General features: G+C 45.5%; 1 protein-coding gene across 1 annotated transcript in view; it reads right to left on the bottom strand.

Moving 5' to 3' along the window:
* LOC132887606 (long-chain fatty acid transport protein 2-like) overlaps positions 1-27,726 on the bottom strand; it is a 59,987-nt gene that overhangs the window by 15,433 nt on the left and 16,828 nt on the right. The window contains exons 3-5 of the mRNA XM_060923073.1: positions 5,851-6,060; positions 5,619-5,777; positions 5,370-5,494 (exon numbers count right to left, since the gene is read on the bottom strand). Of these exons, the coding sequence (XP_060779056.1) occupies positions 5,370-5,494; positions 5,619-5,777; positions 5,851-6,060 (494 nt within the window). The remainder of the gene's footprint in view (positions 1-5,369; positions 5,495-5,618; positions 5,778-5,850; positions 6,061-27,726) is intronic.

Below are 27,726 nucleotides of genomic sequence, written 5' to 3'. Positions count from 1 at the left end.
ACACACCACCATTTTGTTTTTCTCTACTCACAGTATATGAACTGATAGCCTAGTAGTAGAGTAGCCAATCAGAGCATGTGATTGATCATATCCAGTGAATGTGGATAGTGTGTGTGTAGTAGTAGTAGTAGTAGTAGTAGGCACCCATTCATCTTAGAGGATGATGTCATAGCACTAAGAGCTGTTGCACTTTCTTGAGTGGCTGAATAGGCCAACTCTGCAGTGGCAGTCTCTCGCGCATCTGGCACAAACAAATTTAGATGGAGCTCTTGAGGATGTTGCTCTCACTTTACGATCATCTCTTTTCACTTCAAGATGCTCGTTCCTGTCCCTTTCAGCTTTCTGCAAGCCATTTCTCACACAAGCCCTCCAAGACTCCCGTGAGGCCTCGATGTTTTCCCAGGTGTTAGGATTGATACCTACCAATTTCAGGTCCCTTTTGCACACATCCTTGAAGTGGAGGTGAGGTTTTCCAACAGGATGAGTCCCTTCATGCAATTCCCCATACAAGATATCCTTGGGAATGTGCCCTGAGTCCATATGGTGCACGTGTCCTAGCCACCTGAGATACCTTTGGATCAGCAGAGTGTGGATGCTTGGAATGCCAGCATGTTTGAGGACCTCCATGTTGGTCATGTGCTGCCAAGAGATGTCTTGGATGTGCCTGAGGCAGCGGAGTTGGAAGCTGTTAAGCCGTTTTTCTTTTCTGGCATATGGTGCCCAAGACTTGTTGCCATACAGTAGAGTGGAAAGAACACAGGCTTGGTACATGCGAAGTTTGGTGTTCGAAGATAACTGGCAGTTGGACCAAACTCTGTTGTTCAGTCTTGACGTAACACCTGCAGCTTTACCGATTCTTGCAGCGATTTTGGCATCCAAGGAGAGGGAACTAGTGATTGTTGAACCCAGATTCGTAAAGCTCTCGACTGCCTCTACATAGCTGTCATCAATGACAATGGCTGGAGGGGAGTCAGCACCCTGCGCAAGAATGTTAGTCTTCTTGATGCTAATCATTAGCCTGAACTCTCTACAGGTGTAGGAGAAGCGATCCACTAATTGCTGGAGGCCAGCCACAGTGTGAGACAACAGTGCTGCATTGTCAGCAAACAACAGCTCACGAAAAAAGACCTCTATAACTTTCATCTTAGCATGGAGCCTGGTAAGGTTAATGAGCCTACCATGTGTTCTGGTGTGGAAATAGACACCTTCGTGACAGTCACCAAACGCAAAATTGAGGAGCATGGAGAAGAATATCCTGAAGTGAGTTGGTGCCACAATGCAGCCCTGCTTTACTCCGCTGCTCACTGGGAATTAATCATAAGTTGCTCCACTGATGCAGACTGTGCTTCGCGTGCCATCATGGAAAGATGTAACCATGTGGTAAAGTTTCGGGGGACAGCCAATTTTCTTGAGGATTGCAAAAAGACCACTTCTGACTAGATCAAAGGCCTTCGTAGGGTTGATGAAGGCGATGTAGAGAGGCTGCTGCTGTTCCTGGCACTTCTCCTGAAGCTGGCATAGTGAGAAGATCATATCCGCTGTAGATCTACCACCTCTAAATCCGTAATGTGATTCTGGATAGACACACATAACAAGAGGTTGCAGGCATCCCAAGACGACATGAGCAAATACTTTCCCGATGATGACAAGGAGTGAGGTTCCGTGGAAGTTGTTGCAGTCACTGCAATCACCTTTGTTCTTGAAGAGGCTGACAAGAAGTGAATCACGTATGTCTTATGGGACTCAGCCCTCCTCCCAGCAGAGACATAGCAGCTTGTAGAGGTATGGCAATAGGATTGGCATACCAGAATTCAGTACTTCAGGTGGAATGCCATCGTTCCCTGCAGCCTTCCCGCAAGTGAGATGGTTGATAGCTTTACTGAGCTCATCCATAGTTGGCAGTTGGCCAAGTTCCTCCATGACAGTGAAGTTTGGTAGGGAAGATAGGGCAGTATCAGTGACTATGTTATGTGTGCTGTACAGCTCAAGGTAGAGCTCAACCCAATGTTGAAGTTGTTTGCATGGGTCTTTGATGATGTTCCCTGCTTTAGACTTAAGGGGGATGGTTTTAGTGGGTGTAGGACCCATCGCTGCTTTGATGCCCTCGTACATTCCCCTTGCATTCCTGTTTGCAGCTGCTGTCTCAATTTTACAACACAACCTAAGCCAGTAGTCATTTGCTCAGCAGCGTGCAGTCTGCTGTTCAACACTCCGTGCAGCCCTGAGAGCATCACGTGTGGTGGGGAAGGGGTTTTGTTTGTAGGCCAGCAATGATTTCCTTTTCACTTCACTTACTGGTTGCATAATTTGCCAAGAAGTTGCATACCAGTCTGCATTTCTGTGCTCCTTTTTCCCATATGCTGTAAGAGCTGAGCCATAGATGGTATTATGGAGCTTGGACCACTTAGAATCAACAGCAACATTGCTGACCGTGGTGTTCTCCATAGTTGCATTGAAATAATCGACGAACTTCTGCTTTTTCATGGGATCATCGATGCAGAAGGTGTTGATGTGAGCTAGACCCTTGATTTTGACATGATGGATCTTCTTTGGGGGTGGCACGGTGGTGTAGTGGTTGGCACTGTCGCCTCACAGCAAGAAGGTCCTGGGTTCGAGCCCAGCGGCCGGCGAGGGCCTTTCTGTGTGGAGTTTGCATGTTCTCCCTGTGTCTGTGTGGGTTTCCTCTGGGTGTTCCGGTTTCCCCCACAGTCTAAAGACATGCAGGTTAGGTTAACTGGTGGCTCTAAATTGACCATAGGTGTGAATGTGAGAGTGAATGGTTATTTGTCTCTATGTGTCAGCCCTGCGATGACCTGGCAACTTGTCCAGGGTGTACCCTGTCTCACGCCCATAGTCAGCTGGGATGGGCTCCAGCTTGCCTGCGACCCTGTAGAAGAGGATAAGTGGCTACAGATAACGGATGGATGGATGGATGGATGGATGGATGGATGGATCTTCTTTGGCCTCAACTTCACTTTGTTGGCAACATGGGAATGGTCTGTGTTGCAATCGGTGCTATGATAAGCACAGGTGATGAAGACATTGCATTGGTCTCGCTGCCTAGTGATGACAAGGTCTAGCTGGTGCCAATGGCAGGATCGGGGATGGCACCAGGAAGCCTTGTGGATCTCCTTGTACTTGAAATATGTTTTGGTGACACATAGGCTACAGAAGAAGCACAGTTCGAGTAATCACTGCCCATTTTCATTCATCTTGCCAATTCCATGGACACCTAAGCAAGCAGGCCAAGATTGACTGTCAGCTCCCTCCCAGCCATTGAAGTCGCCTAGGGGAAACAGGCTTTCAGCAGTGGGTATCCTGGATATGGCAGCATCTAGTGCTTCATAAAATTGATCTCTGGCCTCTGGAGTTGAGTAGAGGGTCAGAGCATAAGCAGGGCCTGACGATGTGGACATGTGAAGTGTGAGGATTCTCTCTGTACTGCCGGATGAATTTTCAATAGAGGCAGTAAGTGGGTTCTTCACAGTGAAGCCAACACCATGATGCCTTGGCTGATCAGTGTCTAGTGGTAGACATTGCCAAAAGAAGGAGTAGCTGAACTCTCTGATGGAACTGCAATCAGGGAGGTGGATTTCTTGCAGGCACACGATGTCAATGTTCAGTCATGCCAGCTCCCTGTCGATGACTGCAGTCTTGTGTGCATCGCTTATGTGCTGAAGGTCTTCGGTCAGCTCCTGGGACATAGCATGAACATTACAGCTTGCGAAGCAAAGAGCTGGAGTTTTCTTATATCTTTCATTGTTGCCTGGTGTGGATTTACAGCCTGCTTGTCAAGGGTTGCTCTAAGTAAGCCCCACACACCCAGTGAAGCAGGCAGGCTGTGGCGGAACAGCACCTTACTGGCTGGGGGCTGCCCATCTTGAGGTGGGCAGTAGCTGTTCAATGAGATGCAATGGCCTCTCCCACTGTCGGAAGTGACCCCTGACGCTTCGTTCCTATGCCAATTGGATAGAAGCTTATCACCTGCCACTGCTACATCCTGTGTTTTGCTGATATCTTGTGACATCGATGGAATGTCCTCTCCATGTGTGCTACATTGCCTGGGCAAGGTTATGGTAATCTTGGGCTGCCTACACATCAAAATTCCCCTCTTGGCATTGCTGATATAATCCAAAGGAAAGGGAGAACCAATACAGTTTGCTACCAGCTCGGCTGCAGGAGTTGTCAGAAGGGGATACGTCCAACCACCTTAGGGGCTCCACTCAAGATTTTTTCAGGTTTACTCCTTAGCCTTTACTATGACAAGGCAGCTGGGAGGAGATCACTTTTTGTGTGGTCCCTACCCTTCGACCAATACAGCATGGCTGGCCAAATCAGGAGCATGGAGCTCCAGCCGACATACTATAGCTCTAGGGGTCATTGGGATACGCAAACTGCCCCACCATGTTAAGGTGGTGATCCCAAGCAAGGCAGGGGAGGGGTGTGTGTGTGTGTGCACTAAGTAAAAGTGGGGCAGCACGGTGGTGTATTGGTGAGCACTGTCACCTCACAGCAAGAAGGTCCTGGGTTCAAGCCCAGCAGCGGGTAAGGGCCTTTCTGTGTGGAGTTTGCATGTTCTCCCCGTGTCTGTGTGGGTTTCCTCCAGGTGCTCCGGTTTCCCCCACAGTCCAAAGACATGCAGGATAGGATAACTGGTGGCTCTAAATTGACCATAGTTGTGAATGCAAGTGTGAATGGTTGTTTGTCAATGTGTCAGCCCTGCAATGACCTGGCAACTTGTCCAGAGTGTACCCCACCTCTCGCCCATAGTCAGCTGGTATAGGCTCTGGCTTGCCCACGACCCTGCACAGGAAAAACGGTTGCACATAATGGATGGATAGATGAGTAATAGTGGAGTCCCAATGAGCATAAAATGTGTTCGTAAATAATCCTATGTTATTTCTTAAAAAGCAAATTAAGTGTTGGATTAAAAACTCATCTACCTTATGTCAATAAAGATACAAATGTCATTGTCTGGTGGTCAAGTGTTTATGAGATACATTGCCTTGCACTTATGATCAGGTTCCCTGTGGTGGTACACACTCATTGTTCATACATACGGACGTCATACGGTCGCGAAAGCTGTCAAAAATCAGGCCAATGCTTCACCATATTCTCTTAATATTAGCTTTGCTCCGCTACAATAGTGGTCACTATGCAATCAATCTGCTGTGAATTCTGTATCCGTTTGTGAAAGTTTTGAGCAGTGTTATAGGCCTATAGCTGTTTGCTAAGTGGCTAGAGTGCTAAGCACCTGCTTTGCTAACTAAATTCTTGGCTTGCCAAAAGGCAAATGTGCTAAGTATCTGGTTTGTAACTAGCTAGCATGAGTGTGATTGTGTACATTATGTTGCATTGTGTTGTGTTACCTTGGGTGTGTTACAGAGGTAGCGCATGACCTCGCCAATATACTGGATCACCGTCACATTGTATTTCCTGCAGTCATCCCAGAACTGAGACACAGAGAACTTCCTCTTTAACACCACTGTGATTCCTGTTCTCACGCGCACACACACACACACACACACACAGAGGCAATATTTAGAATGAAATCTACAGAACATTTGGGAAACATCAACAATGTATAAAAGAGGTGTTTGTAAGAGTTGGAGTCTTACCCCTCTCTATTGCCCCGTTCAAGCCAATGATCAGTCCTGAAGCATGGTAAAGGGGGAGGGGTATGTAGATGACATCATCATGCTTGACGCCAAACAGAGACAGGAAGAAAGTGCCAGCCCATATTCGATCGTGAAGTATAACCCCTGCTTTAGGGAGACCTACATACACACACCAACACATGGTTTAGATGTTGCTATGTGTGGTTGTGAATATCAGTGTGTAGTTGTGTACCTGTAGTTCCTGATGTATAGATGTACATGGCAGGACTTCTCATTGTGACATTCGCTCTCAGTGTGTGACTCACGGGCCCGTCATCACTGTTGTCTATCTTGTCTTTCAGAGAATGGAGTCCATCCATGTCACAATTATCGCACAACAGGAAAACACACACACCACGTTCATGCAACTCCGGCAGCACCTCACAAACAGCACTGCGATACTCTGAAACAACACACCAATACACCATAAACCTCAGACATCTTACTACAATAGTCTGAAACAACACGCTGGAACACTGCTTGACAACACCATACGAGACACACTTTCTGCTTTTGGGACAGATGCACAGTATAGCGAGATGTCTGTGATGATTCTCAGTCATCCAGGTCATAGTAAACTGTGGGTGGTAAAAGAGAGCAACTGGACTTGCTTGAAGATTCTTGAAGACGTTTCACCTCTCATCCGAAAGGCTTCTTCAGTTCTGTCTGACTAATAGGGAGTATCAGGTATTTATTCTCTCATGGATGAAAAGCAATCCTAAGGTGTTGTTGAGTCATCCTGTTGGTGTGGGTCACTGGGGGCTGGGTGTGAACAGCCTAGAGAGTCATTGGGGTGATCAATGGATTGTTGGTTCTCTCTGTCCTCCTGTGAGTGTGGGTTTGTGTGCGTGTGTGGGTTTGTGTGTGTGGGTTTCTGGTAAACGTCAATGCTAAGGCTTCTGTTTTGTCTAATGTGTACATCACAAACCAAGAAGGCTAGATTATTCCCACTGACATCCTCCCAGGTGAAACTGATGTTGATATCCACTGCATTGATGTGCTTAGAGAAGGCTTCCACCTCATGGGTTTTGATTTTAACCCAGGTGTCATCCACATATCTGAACCAGTGGCTGGGATCAACTCTTGAAAGTAAGTTGATGTTAATATCCACTCCTGACCTTGCAACACAGGGCTCAGAACATTCCTACAACAATAGAGGGAAAAGAGAAGGAGCAGAATCACATCAAGAAAGCACTTCAGAACTGTGGGTATCCCAACTGGGCTTTCTTCAAGAGCAGAAAAAGGAATATAACAGACAAGGAGGATAACAGGAACAAACACAAGAATGTTGTCATTCCCTACATTTCAGGTCTATCTGAGAAACTCAGGAGGATCTTCTACAAACACAACATTCTGGTACATTTCAGACCCAGTAACACCCTGAAGCAGAAACTGGTCCACCCTAAGGACAGAATAGCCAGACACAAACAGAACAACATAGTGTATGCAATTCAGTGCAGTGAGGAATGCACGGACTCGTATATTGGTGAAACAAAACAACCGCTTCACAGGCACATGGCTCAACACAGGAGAGCCAGTTCCTCAGGCCAGGACTATGCTGTCTATCTTCATCTTAACAACAAAGGACACTCATTTCAGGATTGCAACATATGTATTTTAGCCAGAGAGGATCGTTGGTATGAGCGAGGAGTTAAAGAAGCCATTTTGGTCAACCTGGAACGGCCATCACTGAACAGAGGTGGGGGTCTAAGACATCATTTATCAGCCACCTACAATGCAGTCCTTGGCACACTTCCCAGACAACCGAATGCACACCAAAACCCAGCTGTTTTCAGTGACTCGCAGGAGGACAGAGAGAACCAGCAATCCATTGATCACGCCAATGACTCTCGAGGCCGTTCACACCCAGCCCCCAGTGACCCACACCAACAGGATGACTCAATGACACTTTAGGATTGCTTTTCATCCATGAGAGGATAAATATCTGAAACTCCCTATTAGTCAGACAGAACTGAAGAAGCCTTTCGGATGAGAGGTGAAACGTCTTCAAGAATCTTCAAGCAAGTCCAGTTTCTCTCTTTTACCACCCACAGTATAGAGAGATAAATTTGATGAGTGCTTTAAATCTGATGCAGTAGTCAAATCTTAAGATGACAAGTGACTGACCAAGTGTCCTCCATGGAAAGCAAAACCTGGATCATCATCCTGATGTTGTAAAGAAGAAAGCTGCATGAGCAAATCATGTTAGTAGTGTGATGTAAGAAGGGTAGTTGGTTGTCCAAGATGATACCAATGTTACATGTGTTGTGGTGTGATTTGACAGTGCTTCCGGGAGATCATGACATAAGGTTGAACTGTCTTCCTTGACAAGATGTGCACCAGACATGCTGATATCTGTGGAGAAACATGAGTGTCTGAGTGGATATAGAGAATATGACCTCGCTATGAGAACAGAAGAGGACCCAGCACTGAGCTTTGTGGGATATCTCTGGAGAGTCTGCATAGACAGGTGAAGATCTCCCTGTTATGTGAAATGACTGTCCCTTCAGGTAAGAAAGGGTGAGCCACCACCATGCGAATCACATACTTTGATTGATACTTCTCATGAGGAACGGACAAGATAGTCTTGCACTTGATGATGTTGAACCCTTTATAGAGATCAGTATGAACCAGGACCAATGACTGTATGGCTGCTCTAGCGACATGAAGCTTCTTATCAACATTCACAAGGGCAGTCTCTGTAGAGTGTGCCTCTCTTAAGCTACACAGGTTAGGATCTTGGCGCATGTTCTGGGTAAGAAAGAGAAACCATTTAGCTGTATAGAAGCTGATCAAGAATGTTTGATAGGAAGGAAAGAATTGATATTGATCACAGACACACAGGGACATCCCTACATCCATTATCTCTACCGCTTATCCATCATGGTCGTGGGAGAAAGTGGAACCAATTCCAGCTGACTTTGGGGGAGAGGCAGGGCTCACCCTGTGCAGGTCACCAATCTACATTTATTCAGCCAAATGCCATGCAAAAGTGCACAGTAGTTTGTCCATACTCTAAAGAACCAGTCCAAAAACAGAGAGAAATGACATAAATATGTCAATTGAACCATTGAAAGCAAAATGAGGCCCTGAAATCAAACAGGAGGTAAAGCAAAACAACATTAAGTTTAGAATTGCACAGAGATTGGGCAAGACTTTGGCAGGAACGATGATGATGTTAAGTCGATGGTTCATACATACAGTGTATGTTGGTAAAAGTGAACATCAGAGATTTGGCTCAAAGGAAGGTGTAGACTGGGATGTAACCACTCCCACCTCTGATGGTCAGTGCCTCCAGAAGTACTGTGATGATAAACCAGAGGAATAGCATGAGGAGCGAGTCAATTTCTCAAGCTTCTCAAGGCTGGACCCCTGCCAATCCACCAGGTACTGCAGACAAACCATCCTGAGAGGTTGATAGCCTTCTTGGTGTGAGGAAAAAATATAGATCAAGAAGAAATGGGGTGCCTGTAGTTTACCAGGGCCATCTTAAGTCTTCTGGAAGCTTCTATTTTTCTTCTCAAGATATCAAAATGTTGTTTGCTACAGAGATGTACATGGTCAAATGAAAACCTGACAGAGTGTGTCCTGGATGTCATCCTACACAGAGCATGTGAGAGGAGCATTGTGCCAGAAAGAAGCTCAACAGCTGGTGTCCATATTCTTACTTAAAACCTCCTTCGTGTCAGTATCAGTATAGCATGTTGGGGTGGAGGTTAATTGCTGCACTTTTTAAAGACATTGATGTGGGGTGACACCACTGAAGCCACAAAGCCAATGCTATTTTGAATTGGAGGTTCAAAAGGGGGGATGGTCACAGAAGTAACAAAGAGATGGTTCACAAAGGGTTTTTCAAATTATGCTGCGAAATTTTGCAAGCAATGCTTGATATGTGCACAACATAATGCAGGTCAAGGTATCAAACTAACTCAAGCAGCACACCCAATACCAGACAAACCATTTGATCATCTCCAAATGGACTTCATTGAACTGACACTTAGAGAGGGAAAATGGGTCCCTTAAAAAATAAACTAAGCAAAGCTTGTGCAGAAACAGGGCGAGGATGGACAAAAGGTCCTCCCTGTAGTACTCACACAAATGAGGATGCAAACTAGGCCTAAACATGGGTTAAGCCCATTCAAAATTCTATTTGGACGAGTACCCAACACGGGGATAGGGCCAGCTCAAGGAACACTGCTGGACACCACACTGTGTGATGATGCAATGTTGAATTACTGTGCAGCGTTGTCCTCTGCTTTGAAATCTATCCACAAACAGGTAAAAGAAGCACTTCCCAAACCTGCTGAGGGACCTCTGCACGATCTACAACCAGGGGATTGGATCGTGGTGAAGGACTTCCGACAAACCAAGTGGAACAAGCCACAATGGAATGGCCCATTCCAGGTCTTGTTCATGACCCCAACAGCAGTGAAGGTCACAGGCAGAGTGACATGGATCCACGCTAGCCACTGCAGGAGGGTTCCTGAACTGGCTGAGCAGGAGGAAGAGGAAGGCCTAAGTGACCAGACGCTGACTAAAGCTCGTGAGGAAGAAAGGTATCACTACATGGAACAGTGCGAGTATCACATCAATCATGCACACACCCTCAATAGGGAAGAGTATTTCAGTGTCTAGCCGCTGATAGATAAGTCTTAGGGTTTCGAGTTTCCTCCAAGTCCCGGTGAGGTGGGACGAGGGCTGATAGGGCGTGCCCGCCCTCTGAGCACCAATACATGTCAAGAAGGGCAAGGGTTAACTCAGAGACATAGTTAACATAAAATGAAGGGGGTAAATCATTATAAGCTAGGTCCAGTTGTGGGCCTGAGCATCCTGATCCTGCTGGGGCTCACAGGAGGATCCGTGTGGTGGTTGATACAAGGAACCCAGGCTGACACAGAGTCAAAGACAGTTGGTTTAGTGGATAGAAGACTCTGATTCCATCCACCATACCGGTCCTGGGTTTAGTGATTGTGATGCTATGTTTGCTCCCTGTTTTCTGTCAATGTTGTATGTCTGTGTTTCAGAGGCAGCTGACAAATATTGGTTAACAGATGGGAAAATAGACTCAGACGACTTACCTAACTGGCCTCCAAACCCACATGAAGACTATAACCCACCGTTTGATGACATCAGCACAGTTGACATGAAACTAGTCTTGACTTAAAACACTTTCATTATGATTGTTTCCTGTTCTATTATTCCTGATCTATGTACATGGCTTGCTAGCATTAACTTAAGACCTCTATGTCTTATAAAAAACAGCCTTAGCATTATCCCTGTACACTCAATGACGTGTTAAGTCGAATCTCTCTGAGAACTCTTATCACTGAAACTGTGTACAGTTTTTTTCTTTCTTTAGCAATTATTATCCTGTAGGATAAAAAGGGGGGAGAACATGAGGGAAATTTAGTGGATGAACATTCCTATTCTCTGTGTTTCTGTGTGTTGAGCTCAAGTGGCCTAATATACTGAGAAAGATGTTTTTTCCAATGTTGTAATCACTTTTCTGTGGCCTTGGTGGTAATGAGCAGGGTGCTTGAGTTTGTCCTAACGATGCATCTTCTCATGATGTAACCACCTTTCCTGACTTCAGTGGTGATAAGCAGGGAGCTTGAGCTCTCCCTAACTTGCATCTGCCTGCACGTACCAAAGCATGCCAGGTGCACTCATTAGCAAAACTTCTTAGAAAATCTTGAGCCAATCACATGAAGATGCAAGCAGTAAGCGAATGCCTTTAGAGTATAATACATAACAGCCACTAAAACACAACTCAGAGTGCACGTACTCTCGGCATCACTGAAGTGGTGTCTTCTACTCTTCTTCTATTCTCTTTCCTTTCCTATTTTATATATCTTTATATGATCTACTATAATAAATAACTGAAAAGACAACTGCTAAGTGTTCTGAAGTGTTTATTAGAAATTTTCATTACAATGGGAAAGCCCTGAACATAATGGGTGAAATGATCCATGACCACTAACACATTGCTAATTCCTGCAGAATCTGGCTCCATGGACAGAAAATCGATATATACGAGCTCCATTGGTCCACTGCTTGAAATATGATGTAAAGGCGCTGCCCTATGGCAGGGGCTCTTCCAAGTGACACACTCTCCACAGTTCTTTATGTACTGCTCAACATTGCATGCCAGTTTTGGCCAAAAGAATCTGCTCCTCAACAAGTCTGTAGTTCTTTCAATATCAAGGTGTCCTAGATCATCATGCGTGACCTTCAGCACAACTTCTCTGAACCCACTTGGTAAGACAAGTTGAGTGAGTTCTCCGGAGGGCCGCTTGCTTAAGCGATGGAGTAGCCCAGTATCATTAGTTTCCCCATCTCTTTTTTTAGACGAGAGCGCTCTGGACAGGATCCATTCTCTTCCAGCCATTTGCCATGTTTAATGGCTTCTATGGCAGATCAGATGGCTGCATCATCCTCCTGAGCTTCAATCAGCTCCTGCTTTGACATCTGCCCCAATGATTTCAACTCCAGTTGAGTTGGGAATGCATAAATGGCGGGCACACAATCAGGAGAAGCTCCCAACTGATCCACATACCTCAGTGGACTGCCTGCAGACCCAGGGATGCAGATTTGTTGGCAGCTGGATCTCACACCAGATTGTGGTATGGTCACCCATTTCTCTGAACTCTCACCAGGCATATTCCTTGAGAGCAGGTCAGTGTCTATATTGTGTCTGCCTGGTCGGTACTGGATATCGAAGTCATAGGTGGATAAAGCAGAGAGTCATCTGTGCCCCACAGCACTGAGCTTGGCAGTCGATAGCACATATGTAAGCGGGTTATTGTCCGTACGTATGGTGAATCTGACCCCATACAAATAGTCATGGAATTTATCCACAACTGCCCACTTAAAGGCCAAAAACTCCAGCTGGTGAATGGGGTAGTTCCTCTCAGATGTCTTTAAATTCCTGCTGGTGAAGGCAACTGGTCTCAGACCCTCACTGTGCCCCTGATAGAGGATGGCATCAAGCCCTTTCAAGCTGGCATCCACATGCAGGATGTATGGCTTGTTGGGATCAGCAAAAGCCAACAGAGGTGCATGGGTAAGGCAGTGGATAATCTTGTGGAATGCCTCAGTGCAGGACTGGTCCCATCTCTCACCAAAGGGCTCGGAATCTTTGAGGTAAGTCTTTGTGTTGTCTTTCTCAGGCTTCTTGCCCCTCTGGGTTGGAGTGTAGCCTTTGGTGAGCTCAGATAATGGCCTGACAATGGCTGCATAGTTGGCTATGAAACAGCGGTAATATCTGCAAAATCCCAAGAAAGATTGAAGCGCCTTCAGGTGCGTAGGCTGTGGCCAACTTGTAACTGCCTCTATTTTGGCTGGGTCAGGTGATACTCCATCGGCCGACACAATATGTCCAAGGTATTTTACTTTTGGGAGGCAGAATTGACATTTATCAAATGAGATTTTCAATCCAACCTCTGCTAGATGATCAAGGACGTTAAGAAGTCTCTCTTCTTGCTCTTCTAATGTTCGGCCAAATACAATCAGGTCATCGAGGTAGACAAGGAGTTTGAGCAGGTTCATGTCACCCACAGCCTTCTCCATTAATCTTTGGAAGGTGGCTGGGGCTCCAGTTATCCCCTGTGGCATCCTCTCAAACTGGAAGAACCCCAGTGGGCAGATGAATGCTGTTTTTTCCTTATCTTCCTCGGCCATAGTGATTTGGTAATAACCACTTCGCAGATCAAAAATGGAGAATCACTTGCTTCTGGTCATTGAATCCAACACATCATCAGTACAAGGTGTTGTGTACTGATCTGGGATTGTTCGGCTGTTTAACAATCGGTAGTCAATGCACATTCTCACGGTTCCATTCTTTTTGCGAACAATCACGATTGGGGATGCATAGGGGCTATGAGACTCCTTGATGACCCCTGCATGCAACAGTTCTTGGAGGTGCTTTCTTATGTCTTCCAGGTCAGCTGGAGCCAGGCGATGAGAGTGCTCCCTGAACAGCCGTGGATCTGACATCCGGATCGTGTGCTCTACTCCCTTTGTCAATCCAATGTCCCATTCATGTAGAGAGAACACCTGGGACCTTGTGGATAGCTTTTGACAGAGTCTCTCTTTCCACTCCTCCGAGACAGGTGAGTCTCCAAAGATGATCAGGTTTGCACCGAACTCGGTGGCAGCTGTCTTGGACGGAGAGAGCAGAGTGACTGCATCTGTCATATATGCCCAATTACTGTTCCCACTGGTAAGACTGTCTCTGTTATGGACTCATTCTGGACCTATATTCTGAAATAGCTGACGTTCACTTCTTCGTTGGGCACCACCATGGGCTGAAGTAGTACACCAGCTGGGAGTGGAGCTACAGGAGATGAGTCAACCATCAGGGTTTCTTTGTAGACGTGGAGCTTGTACTCAACTTTGCAGACTGCACTACAGTCACCACCAGGGGACAGAGTCAGTGGGCCAGGGCCTTGCCATAACACATAGCCAATATCATCTTCCTCTTCCAGGGCTGTGGCTGTGTTAGGCAATGTTAGGTTGTTATCTCTAACATACTTGTATCCCCAGTGTCTGGGTGATGTCAATGCCATTGTCCTTACATTGCTGCCCAAGACACAGGATGTGACTGGCATTGGTCCCTACAATAACGGGAGTCTGGTCTGTAGTTCGAGGCTGGGAGCAGATAAGAGCGAGGACTGTCACAGTCTGGTCAATGCCTGCAACCTTCGCTGGATATTCAAAATCGACCACTACATACCCACGGTAGGGGTAACTGATCTCAGATTCACTTAGCCCCCACAGGGCTAAACCAGACACTGGGTGTATTGAAACATCAGATAGGCGAGTTTGATACCAAGACTCAAAGATAATGGTGAGCTGAGATCCATTATCAAACAAGGCATCACAGCAATGTCCATTTATTTTTACAGGTACGATGCTGGGTGGACCAATCAAGCCTTCAGGGATGCCAGCTGACTCAGGTGAGGCAACAGCACTTTTCTTGACCCCACAATTAACTTCACTGGTGGTGGCATCACCAGACTGCTGTTTGTCTTTTGTCACCTTCAAAGCATGAATTAGTTTTCTGATAACCTTGGCTTCATTCTCAGGGTTGCAGCACTTTGTGGCAAAATGTCCGCTCTCACCACACCTATAGCAGAAATTCTCTTCTGACCTTTTTGGTGCTCCTTTGGGAGAGTTGGAGACCTGTTTAGAAACCTCCATTGTCGAAACAGCAACTGTAGCATCTTGCTCAGACATCTTGTTGCTAGTTTTCTGTTTTAGTCTTTTCAGTTGTTTTGTCAAGGCAGCCAGCTCAGCATCTTGCTGATTTTCAGGGTCGGGCGGTGCATTGATGGGTGTAGCTTCCCGGTAACCCTCTGACTTGAGTGGATTTGATTACTACTGATGCAACCATTGACTTCAGTTCTTTTATTTCCACCTTTTAAGCTCTGGATCTCAGCTTGCCTTGTATCCACTTCTGGATTTACATGTACTGAGGCACTGAGCTTCTTCCAAGAAGCTTCGTACTCTTCCTCAGCATGAATCTCCATCAGAAGCTGCAGAAAGTTTGGGGGTGCAGCCTTCCTTTCTCTCAAGTGCAGCTGGATCAGCATCAGGTCTGAAGCGATAGCACCCCTTAGCAGTTGCTCCAGTCGGGCTCGATCCGTGTAGCTAGCAGGGAGGCCACCTCATTGAATCACCTTGGCTAGAGACTGCTCAAGGCGTCTGAGGAAATCTGATAGTTTTTCTCCTTTTTGCTGTTGCATCAATCAAAAAGCAAAGTAGAGATCATCACTGGACTCAGCACTTCCAAAAGCACTTTCAAGGGCTTCCAAGCACTCTTTTGAGCTGGCGTCAAGATTGGCATGCCGCACTGCTTTCACAATTTCTAGTGCTGGCCCCTTTAAACTTCCAATAAGTCTACGTCTCATTTCCCTGTCAGAGCATTCAGTCTCCTCCACCATAAGCCATGCTTGCTCTAGCCAATGGTCAAATGGTTCCTCACCTGGCGGCATTGGTAGGGCTCCCGAGAACATGTGTAGTCAATCATAACTCCCACCAACAGTTGGTTTTGTTGTCTTGTCCAACAAATCTCCGACAGCACAAATGATGGATTCAGTGGAGCTAGTTGGCAGGGATGCACTGGGGAACAATGATTTGAGGTCCTCCATTGTTTTCCATTCAGGCTGCAGCAACCCTTTTAGTTTACTATTAAACTCTTCAGCAGCTGCCTGTGCCTCTCCCATGATGATAACAGGCCATGCCTCTCCACCATCAATAGACAAAACTTCAGGAGGAACATTCTCCTCTTTCACAGTCTCTATACTCTCACACAAAACCATCCATTGGTTTAGTCGTGCACTGAAGTTTCTCCCACGGACACGCACCTGTCCTAAAGACTTATAATAATAATAATAATAATAATAATAATAAGTTCAATTTATATAGGGCCTTTCACAAACCCAAGGACGCTTTACACAGGAGTTACCAAAAAAAACACACTAGGAAGAGTAGTGTGAGGTAAAGAGGAAAGTTTTCAAGTTAGCTTTGAAGGAAGAGAGAGTGGAACAGTCATGATGCGATTGTGGTAATGAGTTCCCAAGTTTAGGAGCAGCAACACTAAATGATCTGCTACCCACAGATGCCAGTTTAAAACGTGGAACAGTCAGAAGTCCACAGACAGAAGATCTGAGGGAGCGGGCGGGACAGTACAAATGAATTAGCTCACAGAGATAGGAAGGGGTGAAACCATGAAGTGCTTTATAGGTTAAAAGCAAGATTTTGTATTTGACCCGAGAAATAATTGGCAACCAATGCAGTTGCTGTAAAACAGGAGTGATGTGAGCAGTGCACTTGGTGAGCATGAGGACTCTTGCTGCTGAGTTTTGGATGTACTGCAGGCGATTGAGCAATGTGGCAGGGAGACCATAAAAGAGAGAATTGCAGTAGTCAAGTCGAGAAAAAATAAACACATTGACCAACATTTTGGCATCAGTTTCCAAGAGAAAAGGGTGGAGACGTGCAATATTGTGGAGGTGAAAGAAAGCATTCTTAGTAATTAGTTTAAGATGAGGTTCAAACGTTAGGGTGGAGTCAAAGAGAACGCCAAGGTTTTTTATAACTTGGGAAGGACTAATAGACACACCATCAACATCAATAGTAAAACTGGAGAAGTTCAGAACCTGTCTTTTGGTATCTACTAATAGAACCTCCGTTTTGCTAGCATTAAGTTTAAGGCAGTTCTTATGCAGCCATTGCTTAAGGTCAGTGATGCAAGTCCTTAGCAGCTGAACAGAGGCTATGGAAGGGGTGATAGTGATGTAGATTTGAATGTCATCAGCATAACAATGAAAGTTAAGGCCATGGTTACAAATAATCTGGCCTATAGGAGAAACATCTCATCTCATCTCATTATCTCTAGCCGCTCCATCCTTCTACAGGGTCGCAGGCAAGCTGGAGCCCATCCCAGCTGACTACGGGCGAAAGGCGAGGCACACCCTGGACAAGTCGCCAGATCATCACAGGGCTGACACATAGACACAGACAACCATTCACACTCACATTCACACCTACGGTCAATTTAGAGTCACCAGTTAACCTAACCTGCATGTCTTTGGACTGTGGGGGAAACCGGAGCACCCGGAGGAAACCCACGCGGACAACGTGCAAACTCCACACAGAAAGGCCCTCGCCGGCCCCGGGGCTCGAACCCAGGACCTTCTTGCTGTGAGGCGACAGCGCTAACCACTACACCACCGTGCCGCCCTAGGAGAAACATATAATATAAAAAGAAGGGGACCAAGGACAGAACCCTGAGGCACACCTTGAGCAACAGTAGCAGTGGATGATTTATGAACACCAATAGAAATAAACTGTTGCCTGTTTGCTAGATATGACTGAAACCAGGCTAAAAACATATCAAGGTACAAACTCTCACAAGCAGAATGCAGTATATTAGCAAAAGGACTCAACTATGCTGTCACACCGAACAACATACCACACAATGAATTAATTCTGGCAACTGAATTAGCATGTGAGAAAATACAGGATCAGGGACAAAAAGCAGCACTAAGAAATGCAATAGCTGGTATATTGAAAACGGCCAAACCACCACCCAGTAACATCACAAAACAGGAATCCAAAGCTATGAAAACATTAGCAAAAAATAAAGACATCACAATCCTCCCAGCAGATAAAGGCAGGACAACAGTTATTATGGACATTGATGAATATGAACGGAAAATGATTGAATTACTCATTGACAACGCATTTGAAATATTAAGAAAAGACCCAACAGAAGACAAGAAAAAGACACTTAAAGCACTACTCAAACCACTACTCGATGAAAATAAAATAGATAAGCAGGCATACAATCATTTAGTACCCACAGCCAACGTCATCCCCAGGATTTACAACACACCAAAAATACACAAACCAGGAACACCATTACGCCCCATAGTAGATAGCATTGGTTCAGTGACATGCAACTTATCAAAAGCACTCACCGAAATAATTAAACCATTACTAGGACTCACAGACCAACACTGCAAAAACTCAAAACAACTGGCAGAAGAACTAAAAAACATCAAAATGCAGCATGATGAAGTTTTCATATCACACGACGTCATATCTCTTTTCACCAGAACACCCACGGAAGCCACCATACAGATAGTACAAGAAAAATTAAAAACAGACAGGACGCTCAAGAAACGCACAAACCTCACTGTACAAGACATCACTCGGCTACTTCAATTCATTGCCACATCCACATATTTTCAGTTCAGGAATACAATTTACAGACAGAAGGAAGGTTTTGCCATGGGAGACCCATTATCAGCCATCATGTGTGGCTTTTTCATGGAAGATCTGGAGCAGAAAGCACTCACTACAATACCAGCAGAATACAGGCCAACACTCTGGAAACGTTACGTGGATGACATACTAGAAAAAGTGAAGAGGGGACACACTCAACAACTCACCGACCATCTCAACACCATAGACAATACCGGTAATATAAAATTCACACATGAAGAAGAAACGGAGCAGTCAATAGCATTTTTGGACTTAAAAATACATCACACAGAAGATGGGGACATCAAAATAAAAGTACACAGAAAACCCCCACACACCGACCAATATTTAAATTGGACTTCCGAACACTCCATAATGCACAAAATATCAGTAGTCAGAACATTACATGAATGCACAGCAATAATTACAGATCCACAGGACAAAGAACAGGAGGAACAACATATACAACACGCACTGAAGGCATGTCAATATCCACAATGGGCAATATCCAAAGGGGTGGAACAGGTTAAGAACAACAAAACACAGAAGAAAGAGAAAAAACAAACCAACAAACAAGAACACAGGGGAGTAGTTACATTACCATACATTAGGGGAATAACTGAACGCATTCAAAGAGCAATGAGGAAACACAACATTAACACACCTGTCAAACCACACACAACACTCCGTCAGATCCTGGTTCATCCCAAAGACAGAATACATCCAGACAACAGATGCAACACCATATATGAGATTCCATGTCAATTATGCAATAAAACTTACATCGGGGAGACAGGAAGGAGTTTCAACACAAGAAAAACTGAACATAAGAAAGAGTGCGAAAAGGAGACAGCTACAAGACAAACCCGAACAATAAAAGAAAAGGCACAACAGGAAAATTATAAGTCAGCCATAACAGATCACTGCAAAAGGGAAAATCATATTATGGACTGGGGGAATGCCAGAGTCATCCGCACAGAAGATAACAAACATCAGCGCTGGATCAGGGAGGCCATGGAGATCCGTAAGCGAAGCCCAAGGACCATCAACCGGAATGAGGGAGCATACATGCTCTCCCATACCTGGAGTGCCATCTTGCAGGGGACGAACAGACAGTAGAAGGCATGACCGACCTGTCAAACCAGACAGGAAGGCCACGCCTTCGGAAATATCAGCTGATAAAAGATGCGTCACCAATAACATCCGGTGACACTCTGAGGAAGACGACAGTCGTATTTCGAAACATGTCAGGTAAACAAACCTAAAAACTAGATGTCTGATAAAAAAGAAAAAAAACCTAATTATATTTAATATAAGACATAATTAACGTAATCGAAAGATTAAGAGAGCATATTCAGTGCTGTGCAGATCGCGAAAGCCTGACTGAAAGGGTTCATAGAGATCATTACGAGCAAGGAAAGTATGAAGCTGAGAGGCTACAACTCTCTCCATTACTTTAGCTAGGAAAGGGAGATTTGAAATGGGTCTGTAATTGGACAGTGAAAAAGAATCTAGACCAGGTTTCTTTAGTATTGGTGTAACAGAAGCAATTTTGAGGGAGATGAGAACAGTGCCTAAAGCAAAACACTGATTAATTATATGAGCAATATAAGGGGAGATAGTGGATACACAGGATTTAAGAAGTGCAGTGGGTGCAGGGTCCAGCAGACATGAGGAGGAGGAGGACTTAGTCATAATTTCTGATCCTTTAGAAGAATCAACAGGAGAGAAAGCAGAGAGACAACAGTCATCTTTATGAGAAAGAGCTACTTGCGAGACAGAAGAATGAATTTCAGAATGAAAGTGTTGGTAAATACTGTCAATTTTATCCTCGAAAAAATCCAAAAAAGCCTGACACTGAGCAGGGGAACTGGGAGTGGTTGAGGAAGGAGGCTGAAGAGGTTTAATACTTGATTGTTTCCAGTGTTTCTTCCACTTCACTGATCTCTACATCTTCTGGGACGATGGTCAGAAGTGCATGAGTCTCATCCAAACCCTCACCACGGCACCAACTTTTTAACTCTGACACTAGTTCTGTTTTTTCCATTTTAATACTGTTTGTAAATTAGCTTAGTAACTTTAGTTCATCACTTTAACTCTTTTTTTAAACTGAAAAAAGAAAAGAAAGAAAGCACAACTTTATTCATCACACATTTGTGAAATTTCCTCTCTGCATTTAACCCATCTGAAACAGTGAACACACACATACCCAGAGCAGTGGGCAGCCATGCTAACAGTGCCCAGGGAGCAGTTGGGAGTTAGGTGCCTCACTCAAGGGCACCGAAGCCCAAGGCAATCCCATATTAACTTAACCGCATGTCTTTGGTCTGTGGGGGAAACCGGAGCACCCAGATGAAACCCATGCAGACACGGGGAGAACATGCAAACTCCACACAGAAAGGCCCCCATCGGCTGCTGGGTTCGAACACAGAACCTTCTTGCTGTGAGGCGACCGTGTTAACCACTACACCATCGTGCTGTCCCCAAAAAATCCAAGACAATCCCAGCGATGCCTCCATTTTATGTAGCGCTCCCTTCAGTAGTCATATTGATGAGGGCAGGGCTTTTGGGTTCTTTTAATGTATTTACCAAATGTTTTTTAGCCCTGATTAACTCAGTTTTAAATCTTATCTTGGATTTCTCTTTAAAGCACACACATGAAATGTTTTTTAACCTACCTATTAACTCATGTATGATGGCGGCGCACGTGGTTGCAGCGGCTTACGGCTCTCCTTTTCAGTGCTCTTTTTTGTTTGTTTTTGTATTTCTTTCTTGCTTGTTTGTGCAACATCAGTTCTGCAAACATCCAGTACACCCGCCAGACATTTTTAGCCATCGGTGACCAACATCAGGCATCTGTTTCGAGTGACTTTCTCTTCATGCATAACATCCCAGATGACATAGCGAGATCGCCGGGCTCTCCGTGGATTGTTGTCGGGTCTAGGAGGCGGCGCAGACGGAGGAGGGAGAGGAAGCAGAAGCAGGGCTGCAGGTCCGGTGCTATGCTAAGGCTAAGAAAACAACCACACAAGCCACCTCTACCGAGCCTGTATCTCTCCAATGCTAGATCCCTGGTGCATAAAACGGATGATCTGGAATTACAACTTGCTGGAAATCGCTATGTTCGGGACTGCTGTGTTTTAATCATCACAGAAACCTGGCTTCATCCGGAAATACCCAATGCTAACTTGCAGCTAGCAGGCCGCACTCTGCTCCGCTGGGACAGAAATGAGGACTCCGGTAAGAGCAGAGGCGGAGGGCTCTGTATTTACGTGCATGATAATTGGTGTAACAACGGAACAATTATAGATAAACATTGTTCCCCGGACCTCGAGTACATTTCTGTAAGATGCCGGCCTTTTTTTCTACCGAGAGAGCTAACTGTGGTGATTGTCACAGCTGTGTATATTCCACCTGACGCCAGTGTAAACACAGCGCTCTCTCTCCTGCTGAACACCATAAACAAACAGCAGCGAGCCCACCCTGACGGTGTTCACATAATCACAGGAGACTTTAATAAGGCCAACTTGAAGACTGTACTGCCAAAGTTTTACCAACATGTTAAGTGTTCTACTAGAGGGGAGAACACTCTGGATCATGTTTACTCCAACATCAAGCATGCGTACAGAGCCATACCCCTCCCCCACCTTGGCCAGTCAGACTATCTTTCCCTCCTGCTCTCCCCAGCTTACACCCCCCTCAGACGCAGAGCCAGGCCCACCACAAGGACCATCACAACCTGGCCTGACAACGCACTCTCCGAACTACAGGACTGCTTTAAACAGACAGATTGGGACTTATTTGAACACCAGGAGCTGGAGACATTCACAGGAACGGTGCTGGACTATATCTCGTTCTGCATCGGGAATGTGACGGTGGATAAAAACATCTGGGTCTTCCCAAACCAGAAACCCTGGATGACCAGCCAGGTCCGCTCACTCCTCAGGGCTCGCGATGCTGCCTTCAGGTCAGGTGATAGAGCTCTGTACAGAGCTGCTCGAGCTGATCTGAAAAGAGGAATAAATAAAGCCAAGGTGGACCACAGACTGCGCATAGAGTCCCACCTGTCCAGCAACAACACACGGGAGGTGTGGCAGGGCATCCAGGACATCACAAACTTTAGAGACTGTGATGTGCCAACAGGAGACTGGAGTGTGCCGCTAGCAGAGGAGCTAAATCGCTTCTTTGCTCGCTTTGAAACATCTCAGCAGCACTCATCTGCTCCTGCCCTGCCCCCACCACCACACGGTTCCTACACCACTCCTTTCACTGTACAGGAGCACGGTGTCAGACGGGTGCTCCTGGCAGTGAACCCCAAGAAAGCTGCCGGCCCAGATGGTGTACCTGGTAAGGTGCTTAGAGCGTGCACCCACCAGCTCGCCCCTACCTTCACCAGGATCTTTAACCTCTCCCTGGCTCAGGCAGTCATCCCGCCCTGCCTAAAATCTGCAACAATAATCCCAGTGGTGAAGAAGTCTCCCGTCACAGCCTGAATGATTACCGTCCTGTGGCCCTCACCCCGGTAATCATGAAGTGCTTCGAGAGACTAGTTCTTCAGCACATCAAGGAACACCTCCCCCCAGACTTCGACCCCTACCAGTTCGCATATCGCACAAACAGATCCACAGAGGACGCCATTGCCATAGCTTTCCACTCTGCGCTAAATCACCTGAAGCAGCAGCAGAGCTACATCCGCATAGTCTTTGTGGATTACAGTTCAGCTTTTAATACAATAATCCCGGACATCCTTATTAGAAAACTGGACACTCTCGGCCTCCCCCCTCTCACATGTGCCTGGTTAAAGGACTTTCTTACTAACCGGCCCCAGACTGTGAGACTTGGCCCCCATTTCTCCTCCACCCGCACGTTGAGGGGCTGTGTGCTGAGCCCCCTCCTGTACTGCCTCTACACCCATGACTGTAGTCCGACCCACAACAACAACAACCTTATTGTCAAGTTTGCTGACGACACCACAGTAGTCAGACTCATCTCAAAGGGAGACAAGGCAGCCTACAGAGACAAGGTCCTGAAGTTGGCAGCCTGGTGTTCAGAAAATAACCTCTCTCTGAACACCAAGAAAACCAAAGAGCTCATTGTTGACTTCAGGAAGCACAGCACCGACCTAGCCCCCCTCTACATCAACAACGTGTATGTGGAGAGGGTCCACACCTTCCGGTTTCTCGGTGTCCTCATCTCCGCTGATATCTCCTGGTCAGCAAACATTACAGCAGTCATTAAGAAGGCTCAGCAGTGGCTACACTTCCTGAGAGTCCTCAGGAAGTACAACTTAAGCTCCAACCTGCTGCTGACTTTCTACCGCTCATCCATCGAGAGCCTACTGACGTACTGTATTACAGTATGGTACAGCAGCTGCACTGCTGTAGACAGGGAGAGGCTCCAGAGGGTAATTAAGGCAGCACAGAAGATCATTGGCTGCCCTCTCCCCTCCCTGATGGACATTTACACCTCCCGCTGCCTTAGCAGAGCTAAGAACATTATCAAGGACAGCTCCCACCCTGGCTTTGATCTGTTCGACCTGTTGCCCTCAGGGAGGCTCTACAGGTGCATCAGGACAAAAACAAATTGATTAAAAAACAGCTTCTTTCCAAAAGCCATAACCGCCCTGAACTCGGATATGCTCTGACTTTATAGTCTATTTATTTTACTATTTTACTATTTTATGAATTTATAATGTGCAGTACTTTGTAAGGTGACTCTCTATGCAATACTTTAATAATGTGCAATACCTCACTCCATAGTGTGAAACGCAACACATTCACCTCAGGACTGTGCACCTTACACACAACACATACACCTCAGGACTGTGCACCTTACACACAACACATTCACCTCAGGACTGTGCACCTTACACACATTCACCTCAGGACTGTGCACCTTACACACAACACATACACCTCAAGTCTGTGCACCTTACCTTACCTTGCAATACTTCATAATGTGTAATATTTTTATCTTATAATGTCACTCTCTCATGCAATAATTTATAATGTGACTGTCTCTGTGCAATACTTTATATGTGCAATACCTCACTCCATAATGTGTAACACAACACATACACCTCAGACTGTGCACCTTACCCCCCTTTTTTTTCCTCTCTCCCCCCTTCCTCTCTCTCTCTCTCTCTCTCTCTCTCTCTACACGCTGTTTGCACAGTTATTGGAGATGCTTTAAATCTCATTGTACATGCATATAGTGACAATAAAGGCATTCTATTCTATTCTATGAAATCACCTTTCTTCAGTTATAGTTTTAATAAAGATTTTTAACCAAATGTGTCTGTATATGTCTCTCTCAGAATGAACTCATTCCCTCTTTCCAGGTAAGTAATAAAGTAACACAACACAGGGTTTTAGAAAAATACGTCTCAATTATTTACTTAATAAAGAAATGATTATTTCTAATGAAATAAGAAAATGAAATAAAAATATGAATGTTCTTTTAAACCTTCAAAATAAAAAAATCCCTCTTTTTAAGGAAAATACCGTAAGTATATATAAATGCAGAAACAACAATATAAACACTTTTAACCTGTGACACCTGCGAGTGTTTTGGGGGCGGTGCCTCTGTTGACAGTGCGGAGCTGGAAGTTGATTGTGCTGAATGTCGCCAGCTGCGAAGCCTTCACCTGGGCCTATTAATAGGACTTTGTTTGTGTGTGATGTGAGCCGTGAGTGTTAGGCTTCACGTTGGCCATGGGTTTGGGTTTGGTAATTTGTATTTGTTAAAATTGTATGAATTCCAGTAAAGAGCATGATTTTCTGTTTTGAGTGCCTTATTTTGGGTTTGGGGTTATTTGTTTGAGTCAGAATGTAAAATAATGGGGGCTCATCCAGGAGAGCACTGGGTTTAGCCCAAATGACTTGGTTTTTGGACACAAAGTGCGGGGACTTTTGTCAGTTTTGGGGGACGTGGGTAGATCGGTTGTTCCGCCCTCCAATGTTGAAGGTTATGTACTCGGTTTTAAAGACAGGCTGGCGAGGGCACGGGATGTAGCAAGAACAAATTTGGAGGGTTCTCAAAAGAAAATGAAATGCCTGTATGATCGATCCATAAAGCGTAGATCCTTTGAAGTCGGTGACCAAGTGCTTGTGCTTTGTCCGTTAGGTGGGTCACCATTAGAGTCCAAATTTGAGGGTCCCTATTCCGTTATCTGCCGGATCTCCGATGAAAATTATTTAGTGGCAACTCCATCCCGTCGAAAAAAATCTACACTGTATCACGCCAATTCAATGAAGCCCTATTATGAATCTTCGTGCCCCCACCCAGTTTTAGCCTCTGCTCCGGATTTGACTGGGGAAAGTGGGCATGAAATTCTTGACCCAAATGATGGCGTTCTTCGGGGGCGTTTGAAAAATTCAGAGTGTTTGTCAAAATTGGATGGGATACTGGCGTATTTGACAGAGTCTAAACGAGAGGATTTAATTCGCCTCGTACGTGCATTTCCTGCTTTGTTTGGGGATACTCCATCTCGAACCACTTGGATCGAGCATGATATTGATGTTAGTGATTCGGCCCCGGTGCGGCAACGCTTTTATCGTGTGTCACCAGAAAAACATCGAGTGCTGGAGTCGGAAGTGCGATATTTGCTGGATAATAATCTGGCAGTCCCGTCGTTTTCAGAATGGGCATCCCCGTGCATTTTGGTAGAGAAGCCAGACAAAACGGTTAGGTTTTGCACAGATTTTTGAAAGGTGAACAGTGTCACTAAAGGGGACAGTTTCCCGTTACCTCGAATCGAGGATTGTGTCAACTCTGTGGGGTCTGCCAAATATGTAACGAAACTTGATCTCTTAAAGGGATATTGGCAGGTGCCGTTAACTTCAAGGGCTATGGAAGTCTCCTCCTTTATTACCCCATTCGGTCTGTACTCTTATACCGTCATGAGTTTTTGGGCTTAGTGGGTTTTTACAGATGTTTATGTAGGAATTTTGCCACCGTGGTAGCCCCATTGACAAATCTTGTGAGGGATGGGGAGAAATATGTGTGGGGTGCTGACTGCCAAACGGCGTTCGAAAATGTTAAGTCACTACTTTGTTCTGCGCCTGTTCTGTCTGCTCCATGCTTTGATAAGCCCTTTGTATTACAGGTTGATGCCAGCAACGTCGGAGCGGGTGCTGTTCTGATGCAGGCTGATACGCACAATATTTACCATCCTGTGTATTTCTTTTCAAAAAAATTTTGTTCGTACCAACGCCACTATTCTGTGGTGGAGAAAGAGACATTGGCCTTAATATGGGCTTTGCAGTACTTTTCGGTCTACATCAGTTCTGCTGTGTCCTTGACTGTTTTTTCTGACCACAACCCTTTAGTTTTCTTAAATTCGCTGAAGTGTCCAAACCAGCGCTTAGTGCATTGGTCTTTATATTTGCAGTCATACTGTTTGGACATTAGGCACATAAAAGGGTCAGAAAACATTGTGGCCGATGCATTATCCCATGTCTGATCATTTGCTGTTTTTGTATTTCTTGTTCCCCTGTCTCTCTTTTGCTCTCTCTATAGGAATCTGTGGAGGACTGCGATTTTAGGCTCTGTGTTTTCCAAAAAAAAAAGGGGGGGCGTGTGACGCCTGCGAGTGTTTCAGGGGCGGTGCCTCTGTTGACAGCGTGGAGCTGGAAGTTGATTGTGCTGAATGTCGCCAGCTGCGAAGCCTTCACCTGGGCCTATTAATAGGACTTTGTTTGTGTGTGATGTGCGCCGTGAGCGTTAGGCTTCACGTTGGCCATGGGTTTGGGTTTGGTAATTTGTATTTGTTAAAATTGTATGAATTCCAGTAAAGAGCATGATTTTCTGTTTTGAGTGCCTTATTTTGGGTTTGGGGTTATTTGTTTGAGTCAGAATGTAACAAACCCTCCAAATGATTAACTCAAAGTTCAATTTACCAACTTCAAGGTTACTTAAACAAACATAATTTGTGGGCCCACACACCTTAATGCACTGTCTACTAAAGCCAGCAACTAAAATTATTATAAAACTAAAATGTACAGTAGCAGGCCTGATGCGGTGCTCACGTTCGTTGTGGCCCAAAACTCAATGGCCGCTTCACTCGTCAGCGAGCAAAACAAAATGGCTGATGCCGGAGTGAACGTTCCAGTCCTGTCCTTCCTCCCACAGCCACAGGTGCAGCTCAGCATCAGATCCGCATCTCACCACAGACTCCATTGGGTTCTCTGTTCTCCTCCCACATTGCCAGAAGAACTCACGAGTGAAGTCCTGGTTGCTCTAAGCTCTGTCTGGGTCTCTTCTCTGTCTCCAGGTTGAAAGCAGCAGATAAGCCCCT

The sequence above is a fragment of the Neoarius graeffei genome, chromosome 6, assembly GCF_027579695.1.
Source record: "Neoarius graeffei isolate fNeoGra1 chromosome 6, fNeoGra1.pri, whole genome shotgun sequence".
NCBI lineage: Eukaryota > Metazoa > Chordata > Actinopteri > Siluriformes > Ariidae > Neoarius > Neoarius graeffei.
This window is presented reverse-complemented; position numbering and strand designations above follow the sequence as displayed.